The 13,916-nt window shown below is 36.8% G+C and overlaps 1 protein-coding gene across 1 annotated transcript; it reads right to left on the reverse strand.

Moving 5' to 3' along the window:
• Nucleotides 1-1,583: 1,583 nt before the first annotated feature.
• Nucleotides 1,584-1,931, reverse strand: LOC120139416 (putative pentatricopeptide repeat-containing protein At1g12700, mitochondrial). Its single transcript, XM_039154640.1, has one exon. It carries the CDS (start codon nt 1,929-1,931, stop codon nt 1,584-1,586), a length of 348 nt encoding a protein of 115 aa, XP_039010571.1.
• Nucleotides 1,932-13,916: the final 11,985 nt, after the last annotated feature.

Consider the following 13,916-nt stretch of genomic DNA (forward strand, 5'->3'; position numbering starts at 1 on the left):
CTGCTAAATACGGCCAGACACAGGTAGGTATCGCTAACTTAAGGTTCCTAATAAAAGGATCTAATATACGGTTCCTCTCCTAAAATATAAATAATTACAAAAATTAATTCTTAAACTAATAATCATGCATTAAATAAATATATAATTACAAAGAATTTAAATTATATTAAAACGTTAAAATGTTACCGTATCAGCAAAATGTCGAGATATATGATTTCCATCCAAGCAAAGTAGAATGCCTTCCATTTTATATCTGCAAAAAAATTTAATTAAATAAAATATTAAAAAATTTTAAATTTAAATAAATTACTAAGAAAATACTAAATATAATAAAATATACCTTAAATAGTTATAAGAGAATATAAGAGTATTTGAGAGAAGTTGAAAGGATTTTGTGTGATGAAAGTGATTGAGAATAGGGGTATTAATAGGGAGGGATGGGGTGTGAACACTGGGGTAGATGGGTAATTAAAGCTAAGGCGCGCTACAGGGGACGCGCCTTTCTGACACGTGTCAGAATTAAAGGTAAGGCGAGGCCCCTGCCCCGCGCTATAGCCCTACATGGCGTAAGGCGCACCCCAGGGGCCACGCTTTAGCCACGTGTATCCAACTCAGCATAAGGCGTGCTTCAGGGGGCACGTCTTACCCCACCTGGAACCAGATCAGCGTAAAGCGCGCTGCAGGGGGCACGCCTTTCTGCAAAGGGTGTTAGATTGGGAAATATAGTCTGAACGGTGCCTGACAAGGAAATAAAGGTCCCTAGGATGATTTTTTGGGAAAATCACCTCCATCTTCTCCTTTATTTCTGAAAAGCGCAAAGGCTTTGCGCCCAACACCCGAAGTCTAAAGCCTGTAGGCGCGCGCCTTCGGCCGCCTCCTGTAAGTCGCTCGCCCCAACCCAGGCGGGCGCTACTTCCATTGCCCGGTTGCGCCTCGCGCCTAGGCATGCCTGAGGCGCATCTTTTAAAACTCGATTTTCTTCTAAAGTGCCTTTGTCTCATGTCTATGTTCATCAAGATAGGACTTATGGATATGAAACTTCAAATATATATGAAAAAATACTTTAAAAACTAAATAAAATTGGTGACAATATGCAAAAATTGCCAACCTTGAACCATGTAACATACTTGTTGAGAACTAATCCCATGAGACATAGGCACAACTTGCAATCTTTGATTATACATACTGCAAAAAATAACCCCAAATTTCCCCATCAGCCATTTTTTTCTTCTTTTTCAACCCCAAAAAACATAAGAATAATCATATAGCTAAGCTGGTCAACATTAAGTACCTGGCACAATATTGAAGCTTCCTTTCAGCGATAGCATGAAGTGAAACAGTCCCAGCTCGCCCAAATGATTGGTACCCAGGCAGTGGCCTAGGTCTTCGGTTAACACTGTTAATTTCTCACTTTGTTCTTTCAATAACCCTAAACAAATAAATAAATAAATAAATAATAACTTAAATTATCAATTCTTTACTACATTTGATGTGTCAAAAATAGTTTAAAAAAAAAGACCAACGTCGACGATCGGTTACGGTGGACCACTCAGGTAGAGCGGGTAGTTTCTGTTTGAGGAATCTTAAAGAAGACTGAAGAGAGATTGATTGTGTAAAACCAAGAATTGAAGATGTGCTGCTTTTGAGATGTAATTGTTTTGAAGAAACACTCGGATCATCACATTATAACAGCAGATATTAGGCAAACTATCATTTTCTCCCATGCTCAACAACTGGTATGCTGCATCTGGCAATCTCTCTTTACAGAAACCATTGGTAATAGTAAAATATGTGCAAACATCAGGTTTCAAACCATTGACCACGAGTTCACAAAATAATTCTTTTGCAGCTTCGATATGGCCAGCTTTGCACAAGCCGTCGATTAGGATATTATAACAGACAATATTGAGATCCAACCCACTGTTCTGCATTGTTCGGAAAATTTCCTATGCCTCTTCAAGTCTATCATTTTTACAGCAACCATCTAGCAGAATCGAATAAGTTATTGGGTCTGGAACTGGTCCAAAAGCAAGCATCTTTCTCCAAAATTTTGCATGCAACAGAAAATCTCCCTAATTGACACACGTATCGCATAAGAGTGATGTATGTGACAACATTAGGCGCAATGCCTTGATTTATCATTGTGTGAACAATACTTTTAGCTTCGTAAATCGATCCCTCCTTGCAATGGGCATCCACCAGTATGGTATATGTGACAACATTAGGCTCAATGCCTTGCTTTCTCATTGTGTTAATGATATCTTCAGCTTTGCAAACCATCCCCTTCTTGCAAAGTGCATAAACAATATGTTATACAAGACAACATCAGGCTTAATACCTTGCTTTATCATTGTGTTAACGATTTATTCAGCTTTGGAAACCATCCCCTTCTTACACATAGCATGAATTAAGAAACTGTAACAATAGTCGGTCAAATATCCTTAACCTCCACTTTAGAGAAGAGATTGAAAGCCTCCTCTAGTAAGTCATTCTTACAAAGATGGTCAATGACGGTGTTATATGCTACAATATTGGGTTTGAAACATTTCTTCAATCATCCTTAAAAACCTAAGGGCTCTTTTGATGTTTCCGATCTTACACAACCCATTAAGTATCATATTGCAAGCAATTAAACTAGGTTGATGGCCTTTTTCGATCATTTTATCAATCAACTCATAGCCCGAGAAATCTACATTTGCTTACAAAGTCCTTTAATCAAAGTGTCAAAAATCACAAGATCAGGTTTAACACCTAACTTGAGCATTTTCCCCAAAACAGAAAATCCTAAATCAATTTCACTTAATTGACAAAAGCAATTAATCAAGATGTTGAAAGAGTAAACATCAAGGGGAACTCCTAATAATTCTATCAGGCAATACATAGAAACCACAATAGCATATCGTTTCATTCTAACAATGATTCCTAATAATATGTTGAATTAAACAATGGAAGGTTTTGGATACTCATCAATCATCTTGTGAAACGAAGTCAAAGCATTTTCAACATCATCAAAGCAATCATGCTTTTGTAACTTTCGATTTACAGATATAGAACCCTTACTTGATTCTTCAATGAAGGTAGTAATGGTATTTAAATAATGTGAAAAATACGGGGGATAAATAAAATAACTAACTGGTGAAGAAACACGAAATAAAGACATAGGCTTAACCATATCTTGAATTTAAGCCAAAAGCTTGCTTTTTGAAATCCGGGTAATAAAAAAGGGGAATACAAGGACACGACTGAAATTGGATCCTGGGTTCAAATTTTTTAGTGCGGTGGCAGTAACATTTCGGGGGCAGAAATAGGGCGTGGATGATACAACTTGGTTATGGTGAGCGAAGAAGAACATCAGATGGGCAGTGAACGGCGAGAGAAGTATGGCCGTCTGAGGTGTGCCAGGGTGCTGTCGGGTTTTAAGATTTGGGGATATGATTGGAAAAGAGCGGGAGAAAGATATGACTAGGGCTTCTTTTTAAGAACCTTAGCCGGCTATACCGATATGATATGGAAAATATATGGGACAGTCCTTGCACGTTCAGGTTTCATGACCCAAGTAATCCATAATTGGATGCAAATGGATGTTTCGAGTGAAACACCATCTTGATGTCTCTCATACAAAACTCATTTAGTAGTCAAAGAATATTCTAAAGAAGCTAGGTGAGACTTTTTTGAGATGTTCATCCTATGATGAAACTAATTATGATACCTTTTATTTAACTCTTGCACTACATCATGTGTAAACAACTTCATGTTATTAATGTTATTTAATGGTATTTTACAAGAGAAAGTGTACCAAGAGCAACTTATGAGATATGTTTGCATACCATCATCTCTCTTTTGTGACAATTTTAGTGTCAAATATGTTTACAAAAATCGATTCTTTCATCTCCATATGCAGCATATTGTACTTGATTTTTCTTTGTTCGTGACTTGATTGTTACATGATCATTATTTGTTCGTCGTAATCTTTCTAAAGCTTAACTTGCTGACAAGCTTTTGGTAGAAATCTTTTTCTTTACTTCCGCTCTAAGATTGATGTCTATGACTTATCCTCCCTCCATCTTCTAAGGGTGTATTAGAGATAAAGAATATTAATTTTAATTAATTAATAATTTTTATACATCTTCTGAAACTCTATGACTTGTGTATAACTGAATTTCTATGTGATTGTCTACATTAGAACTCAATCTCTATCTTAGGCTTATATATACTCATTTATTGTAACAATAATAATCATCAATATATAAATACTTTACAATTCATAACTCTTGATCGGAGAATGACAAGTTATCATCAACCCAAAATTCCACAAAATGGCTCAAACTTAAGTCTAAAAATTTGTAGTAGAAAGAAGAGAGGTCTTAGGAACTAATTTGCCTCAGCTATAATACATGAAGGCTATCATGAAAGAGTCCTTTCAATTGCATCATCTGAAATCGTTATTACTCTATAGATAATCCATGGACGACGTTACTGAATGAGCAATAAGGAGAGATCCTGTTAGATTTGTGGAAGATTTATGAAGAAAATCAGAGGAAGAAGAACAAAATTGAAGAAAGAAGAGTTGTGCCAATTCTCATTCATAAAAGAAACATTCTATTACATTTTGGTATTTATATATATAATTTTCCCTTAATAGAATAGATTCCCTTTCTCCAAATGTTGGCTACACCTATTTAATTATTTATTCACAAGCAAACTCAAAGACAAAGTTTAATGGGCTTCTACCAGACCATGTCCCAGTACTTCCCCAGTTGACCCAGATGACCCATCAATCACATGCAACTTCAAACACCCTTCAAGTAATTTCACCCTCCTCGTCTCTTTGTCATCCATGATTCCCAAATCTCCTAATTTCCCTAATTCCCTTATGTAAAACCCTAATTCCTCACCATAGGCCATGACAATACCTCATTCTACAACCGATGATTTTCCCCAATAATCGAAGTATGGAAACTAGGACTTCAAAACACTTCAATCTTCCTAGGTAGCATTCTCTAATCCCAAACTCGACCATTAAATTAACAGTTGGGTAATAGCTCGATTACCACACTTTATAATATGCTTATCTAACACAGTTGCAGGGTAAACATGAACCTGACCATCAGCAGTCACATTATGAGGCTCTCTCAAGGTAACACTTAAACTACCCACTTTCTTTTTTAGTAGACTAACATGGAAAATCAGGTGTAATTTTGAATGAGTTGGTAAATCAAACAGATAAGAAACTAACCCCATTCATTCAAAGACTTTCTAAGGACCGTAATATTGAGTTGCAAGCTCTAAATTCAGACGTAGAGCCAGAGACTCTGACGATAAAGCTAGAGTTTAAGGTAAACATAATCACCCACTTAAACTTCTTTGTCTCTCAGTTGCGATCTATAAATTGTTTCATACGTTGTTATGCTTTACTTAATTGTGTATGTAAAATACTATTTATGTCATCTCATTCCTACATAAATTATTGTACATCAGCTACACGAGACTTCGTTACCCAATTCATGGTAGGCGGAGTATACCCATATGAATCATGAAATGGAGTAGTACCTAACGTTGTATGGTAACTGGTATTGTACCACCATTCAGCTTGGGACTTAGCTCAAATAGTAGGTTTCAAAAATCATAGCCCTCGCAAATACTGCTCGAGGAACTGATCAAGCCTCTCAGTTTTCTCATTAGTTTTAGGGTGATAAGTTATAGTGAACAAGGTCGTAGTGCCCAATAGATTGAGAAAATCCCTCTAAAATGCACTAGTGAAAACCTTATCCCCATCGGAAAGTGCAAGCTTAGGTTGATTGATAACTATGTAAAATACTACGTTATGTGTCTTTTTACTTAGGTTATTATTTATCTAAAAGCCATTTATCATAGCATTTTAGTTGCATATAATTGCATTTAAGGCATATTTGCATGTGGTGGATAAGTTTTTCCATGGCAAATTTTATTTGGTTTAACTAATGCTGTTGAGGAGGAAGGTTGTTTGCTAGTTGTGTAAATACAGGAAATGACAAAGGAAGAATTCATTTATCGATACAAATCAATTTGCTAGGGCCAGTGGAGCATAAGAAGACGATAATGAGGAATATATTTTCTTGCCTAAGCGAAAGATTTCTTGCAAGTTTGATGCACCTCAACGACACTGCTGACGTTGCTTGCCCAACTTCAACCTCACATGCAATCGTGCACTTATTAAGTTAATTGAGACCACTGCCAGCTGCTATATCATTCATAAAATGGGTATGACATTTAGGGTATTTAGGGATTTTCCAAGGGTGCTAAACCCTATAAATTCCCACTATAAATACCCATTATAACTTTTCACGAGGAATCGAGAAGAGAAGAGAAGAGAAGAGAAGTGAGAAGAATATACTCGATGCTTGGAGTACGCGGCTGCAACACTTCACTTTCACACCATCCCCCACTCAACCGTCCTTGGGGCCCTCCATAGCTAGACTTCATTGAAGTGCAACCATGCCCTTGAAAGAGACTGGTCGCCAGAGCAGGCATGGTGGTGGTCAAAATGCTGTAGAGCTATGATTTTGGGAGTTTTTATTTCTTTTTTTTCATTTCCATACCGTTTAAAGGTTTGTACTTAAAGAATGATATTTGGATAATATTTACCACACCATAATTATTTTATTTGTGTTGGATAACGCTTGAATAATATTTTCTTGAATGATACTTTGTTCAATTGTTAATGAATGATGCATTTTTTATTTATGCTAAGTGTTTTTTTGTTCATTGTTTCAAAATTTTGCCTTGATCCTGTAAGAGCTTTTGAGAGACTGCCTAGTGCAAAAGCAAAACATTCCTAGCCTTTGAGAGATTGCCACTTTTCTAGGAGTAGATGCCTAATATCGAGAGAGTTAAGGTAGATCTACGTGAACAAGGAAACTAATCTAGGATGGTGAGGTTCTAATCTACCTTAGAGAGAATGAGAGAGTTTCATTTGACTAAAAAGGGTAAAAAATTGAGTAAGATAAGACAAAAGCTACAGTTTACGCTGATGGGTATTGTCATAACAACAATTTGACAAACCAAGGGTTGTAGTTCATGCCGAGTAGTATTGCCATAGTAAAAGACCTAGAATACTCTAGTAAATCATGTCGGGCAGCACAAGCATATCATTCAGAATCTTCATAAACATAGAATAATTTGTCAGCATAGAAATTCCAACCTAAGTGCTCCGTTAGAAGTCTGATTGTGAGAGTTTTTTTATAAATATTTGACACTCGAACATTTTATTTGCCTTGACAACTTTTATTTGTTTATTTTTTCATATTTTTATTACCTCGACCAAACTTTTCTGCTCACTGCACTTTACAATTTTTCTTGCCTCGACAATAGTTTCCATCTGTTCATACACTTTGTTACTGTTTACTTTTTAGACAAGAATCGTAGGACTAGTTAGTGACACCTAGTTCTTGTTGTTGCAAACATAAAAAATTCCTATCTATCCCTATGAGACGATAACTCACTTACTACTATATTAATTGCATTGATTGTGTACACTTGCACAAATTTACGTGCCACAATGCGCATATTTACATTCAATCAAGTTTTTGGTGTCGTTACTGGGGATTGAAAACTGGAGAAATTTTGATAATTTTTGCCATAGCAACTGTTATTTTCTTGTCACATTTTCTTTATTTATTTTAGTTGTACTTGTTTGTTTCTTATTTTCCTTTGTAGGATTTTTCGTTACATTACCTGGAGATTTGTTGACGAACCATTAATACCTTTCAACCCAGAGATTGAGGAGTCATTCAGACAAAGGTGACGTGCTCAGCGTGCCAGAGACTATATGAATCGAGTGCAGTTTCAAGCTGATAACACTATGGAAGATCAGGCAGATCCCGATGTCACGAAAAATAATATTCCCCGGAAATTTTTTAAGACCATGAGCTATATGAGATCACTTAATCCTATTCTTGATGATCTCAACCTTGGAATCGTGGCACTGGAGATACATGCAGCTGACTTCGAACTCAAACTGATGATGTTCAACATGCTCAATTCTATCAGTCAGTTTGGTGGCTTGCCTAATTAAGATGTTAGACAATATCTACGTGCTTTCCTTGAAGAGTGTGACTCATTTAGGTAACAAAGAGTGCCCGAGGATGTGCTGAAACTAAAATTATTCCCCTACTCTTTACACGACCGAGCAAGAGCTTGGTTGAGCGGAGTCCCATCCGGTTTAATGGAATCTTGGGTTAACTTATGGAAAAAATTTCTACTTCGATACAACCTGCCCAAGATACAGACCCAGGTCCACAAGGACATTGCAAGTTTTCGCCAAGGCGATGACGAATGTATGTATGAGTGCTGGGACAGATATAAAAGTTTGCTTCGAAAATGCACCAACCGTGGATTCCACGACTGGACTCAAGTCGTCATGTTCTATAATGGTGTCAATGCACCTACTCGTATGATGTTGGATGCTTTGGCGAATGGCACTTTGCTTGATAAATCACCCGAGGAAGCCTTTGATATCTTCGATCGAATAGCTAACAATAACTATCAATTTCCATCTGTAAGGCTTGAAACCGATAGGAAAATATATGGGGTATATGAACTTGATGGTAAGGATTCAGTTTCTATCCAATTTTCTACCATAACTAATATGGTGAAAATTTTGTAGCGTTCCAGTGAGGTGAAAGAATTCAAGGCAACAAACTTATTATTCATTCCTTGCCGTGTCAATCATCATGAGAGTGAATACCAAGAAAATCAAGAGTGCGTTAATTTTGTGAGCAATTTTAATAGAAGCAACAACAACCCCTACTCTAATACATACAATCCTGATGGCAACAACAACCAAATTTTCAGTGGGGTAATCAAGGGAAAAACAATAACAACTAGTCAGGCAATTTTAATAGGCCACATCAAAACATTTCTAAACACTCAAGTTTGCAATATCAACATATGCCAAGGCAAAATAACAATAACAACGAGCACTCATCAAAAATTAAGAATCAAGGAGCTTTGTTGCAAAGCCAATCAGCTCTATTACAAAGCCATAGTTCATCATTGAGAGAGTTGGAGAATTAACTGGGCCAAATTGCCACGGCAGTACATTCCCGCCCGCAAAAAAGTCTCCCTATTGATACTTAGGTCACTAAGCCTCATGGAAATGAGGAATGCAATGCACGTACACTTAGGAGTGGTGCCCAAATTAATCTCGATGATAAATTTGGGGGAAAGAAGCGAGAAATTTCATGCCAAGGCACTACACAATAAGAACTAGAAGGTTAAGGTAAACATGCTGAACACGAAGACTTGTTTGAGCAAAAGGAAAAGGAAAAGGATGAGAGGTCAACAAATCAACCCAATGATGGTGGAAAATGCATTGCCAAGTAAAAAGTTTTATCCCCATCTGCAGCAGATGAAATCATACCTCTATATTTTTCCCTCAATGACTGAAGAAGCATAATGATGAGATCTAGTTCAAAAAGTTTGTTGATGTCCTTAATAAATTATATATCATTGTCCCACTGTTCAAAGCTATTGATAATATGCCATCTTACGCCAAGTTCTTGAAGGATATTGTCACAAAGAAGAGAAATGTGGAAAGAATAGAAAATGTTGCCACGATAACAAAATATTGTTTAGAATTGAGTAAACTTTCACCGAAGCAAAAAGATCATTGAAGTTTTGTTATACCATTCTCCATTAGTGATAAGTATGTTGAGATAGCCCTTTGTGACTTGGGGTCAAGCGTAAACATGATGCCCAATTCCATATTTTTGAAACTTGGAATGAGTAATGCTCGACCAACCACTGTGATTTTGCAATTGCTAGACCGATCATATGTTTAACCCGAGGGAAAAATTGAAGATATGATAGTTAAAGTGGACAAGTTCGTCTTTCCAGCAGATTTTCTTATTTTAGACTGCGAAACCGTTGAAAATGCACCTATTATTCTTGGGTGTCCATTCTTAGCCACATGGTGCATCTTAATAGATTGCTAGAAGAAAGAGTTTACGATGAGGGTGGCCGATCAAAGCATCACTACCAATGTCTTCAACACTCTTAAGTATGTTGATTCTGAAGAATGACATTGCATTGGAGACATGGAGCCCTATGAAGAAGACGGGACAAAAGTTTTGGTCTAGGGAAAATTTTACATATAGAGGAATATAATGCTCTGTGCAAAGATAACATTGCCCAGATTCAGATGTGTAAAATTTTTTGTCTCGACGATATTTTACAGCCAAAGAGAAATAATAATTTTGGTGCAAGAAAAATTTTTCAAGTTGAGGTAGGCAAAAATATTTGCTCAGGAAAAATTTTTCCGACTAAAGAAAATGCATGATTTACTGAAGATAGAACAAATGAAGAGTATGAGGATTATTCATTGGAGGTGGAACAGTCTAGTGTACTTCAAACTAGACTAGGTGTGAGATTTGAAACCCTTGATTCCAATGAATTTATTCCTCCAAAACCTTCGTTACAACATGCGCCTGCCTTAGAAATTAAACCATTTCAATCACATTTGAAATGCATTTATATAGGTAGTGACAATACTTTACCAGTTATAGTTTCTGTTAGTCTAACCCCTGAGCAAGAGGGTAGTTTGTTGAATGTTTTGTCACAACACAAAAAAGCTCCCGGGTGGACTATGGCAGACTTGAAGGGAATTAGTCCTATCATATGCATGCATATGATCCAGCTAGACGAGTTTCATAGCAATTTTATAGAACCCCAAAGGAGACTTAATCCTATAATGAAGGAAATCATAAAATGGCTTGATGTTGAGGTGATCTATTTGATAGCCGATAGCTCTTGGGTTAGCCCAGTTCAATGCATGTCGAAGAAATGTGGTGTGACCATGGTAAAGAATGAAAATGATGAGCTTTTGACTACAAGAATCGTCACAGGCTGGCCGATCTGTATGGATTATAGAAAGTTCAACAAGGTGACAAAGAAATACCATTTCCCCTTCCTTTCATTGATCAGATGCATGATCAGTTAGCAGACAAGGCATTTTACTGTTTCCTTGATGGATATTATGGGTATAATCAGATCACCATAGCACTTGAAGATCAGGAGAAGACTACCTTCACTTGCCTATATGGCACATATGCCTTTCGGAGAATGTCGTTCGGACTATGTAATGCCCCGACAAATTTTCAAAGATGTATGGTGCCAATTTTCTCCGACATGGTGGAGAACTTTTTGGAAATATTTATGGATGATTTTTCCATCTAGGGCGATGACTTTGACCGATGCCTCAGTAATCTATCTAAAGTGCTAAAGCGATGTGGCGAGTCCAACCTTGTGCTAAACTGGGAGAAATATCACTTTATGGTGAAAGAAGGAATTGTGTTGGGACAAAAATTTAATGCAAAGGCATTGAGGTTGACAAATACAAGGTGGAAGTAATTGAGAATTTACCTCCACCTAACATAGTGAAGGGCATTAGGAGTTTCCTAGGGCATGCATGATTCTACAGACGTTTCATAAAGGATTTTTCAAAAATTTCAAAGCCTTTGTGTTTGTTACTTCAACAAAACCAACCGTTCGTGTTCAATGATGAATGCCTCAATGCATTCACTGATCTGAAGAAAAAATTTGTCTCAGCACCAATCGTTGTTTCACTTGATTGGGATGCCCTTTTCGAGTTGATGTACAACGCCATTGACTATGCAGTAGGGGCAGTGCTACGGCAAAGGAGAAGTAAAATCTTCTATGTTATTTACTATGCTAGTTGTACCCTTAATGATGCACAACTTAATTATACCACTACTGAAAAGGAATTGCTTGTTGTGGTATTCACCTTTGATAATTTTAGGGCATACCTTATAGGAACTAAGGTCATTGTACATATAGATCACTATGCTATTAAGTACCTAGTTAATAAAAAGGATGTCAAGCCTAGGCTTATTAGATGGATACTCTTACTGCAAGAATTTGATTTAGAGGTGAGAGATAGAAAGGGTATTGAAAACCAAGTAGTAGATCACTTATCTAAGCTAGAGAACAAAAACAATTATCATGACATGAAAGAAATTCAGGAGGATTTCCCTAACGAGAAAATATTATTTGTCACAGTAGTGCCGTGGTATGCTAACATAGTTAACTTTCTTGTTAGTGGTATTATGCCTTATGATTTCTCTAGTCAGGGCAGGAAAAAGTTCAGACATGAGGTACGACATTATTACTGGGATGAACCATTCCTTTTCAAACAATATGGAGACCAAATAATCTAAAAATGTGCCTCGAATAAGAACATAAGGAAATTATATTTCATTTTTATACATCCCTTTGTGGAGGCCATTTTGGTGGGATAAGGACTACTGCAAAGGTCTTCCAATTTGGCTTCTACTGGCCCACCTTATTCAAGAATGCACACGACTTCTATAAGTTATGTGATCGTTACCAACGTAATGGAATATCGAAGAGAAATGAGATGTCATGGCAAAATAGTTTGGAGGTTGAACTTTTTGATGTATGGGGAATTGATTTTATGGGACCCTTCCCAGCATCTTTTGGTGATATGTAAATCCTCTTAGCTATGGAATATGTGTCCAAATGGGTGGAAGCCGTGGAAACACCTCGAAATGACTCCAAGATCGTACTGAAGTTCTTGTACAAAAATATATTCACATTTTTGGAGTACCACAAGCAATTATCAGCGATGAAGGCACTCACTTTGACAACAAATTAATTTCCAAGGCACTGCAAAGGTATGAGGTGCACCATAAAATTGCCACAACATATTATCCCCAAACCAATAGACAAGAGAAGGTTTCAAATTATGAGATCAAGCATATCCTTAAGAATATGGTTAACCCCTAAATAGAAAGATTGGTCACCAAAGCTGGATGAGGCATTGTGGGCATATCGCACGGCATTCAAAATGCCTCTTGGGATGTCTACATTCAAGTTAGTATATGGAAAGGCATGTAATTTGCCATTGGAATTAGAACACAAAGCGTACTAGGCCATCAAGAAACTGAATATGGATGTGCAGCTTGCTGAAGAAAGGAGATTGTTGGAATTAAATGAGATGGACAAATTTAGAGCCCATACGTATGAAAATGCTCACCTTTACAAAGAAAAGACAAAAAGATGGCATGAAAGGAAAATTTTGCCAATGCATTTTTTTCCAGGACAAAAATTATTGCTCGATAATTCAAGACTCAAGTTGTTTCCAGGTAAGCTGAAGTCCATATGGTCAGGACCATTCATAGTACATCAAGTGCATAGCCACGACGCAATCGAAATCTCGAATTTGGATGATTGGACTACTTTTAAGGTGAATGGTCAAAGGTTGAAGGAATAAAACGGAGTACAAATCGTGCGAGATAAAGTGACGTCGCTACTCCACGACGCCCAAGAGTTTGCTCATATTTCCTGAACAAATTTTGTTGCCTAGGCAACATAATTTGCACTTTGTACATAAATAAGTTTCTCTTATTTTACTTTGCATGAGTTGTTTATTTTGATTTTATTTTCTAGCTTTCTTTCTATTGGTGATCTAGTGACATGTGATAGCTTAGAGTTGAATCTCACGCTTGAAGGAAAGCAACCCCTAATAATTTATTTGGCGGCACTTTTGAGCGGGAAATTTGTTTTCCTTCATTATTTTATTTCAAAATGCACTGTTATACATTTAACTGTCATTAGTGACACCTTATATGCCGAAATGCACCGTTATACATTTAACTGTTATTAGTGGCACCTTTCTGCCAAAATGCACCGATACACATTTAACTCAAATTAGTGGAACATTTTTTCAAAAAATGCACCATTATGCATTTAACTTGCATTAGTGGTACTTTTTTGCCAAAAATGAACCATTATGAATTTAACTTGCATTAGTGAAACATTTCTTCCAAAAATGCACCATTATGCATTAACTTGCATTAGTGGCACCTTTCTGCCAAAAATGCACATTTATGCATTTA

This window comes from Hibiscus syriacus, unplaced genomic scaffold (genome assembly GCF_006381635.1).
Source record: "Hibiscus syriacus cultivar Baekdansim isolate YM2019G1 unplaced genomic scaffold, ASM638163v2 tig00110745_pilon, whole genome shotgun sequence".
Taxonomy (NCBI): domain Eukaryota; kingdom Viridiplantae; phylum Streptophyta; class Magnoliopsida; order Malvales; family Malvaceae; genus Hibiscus; species Hibiscus syriacus.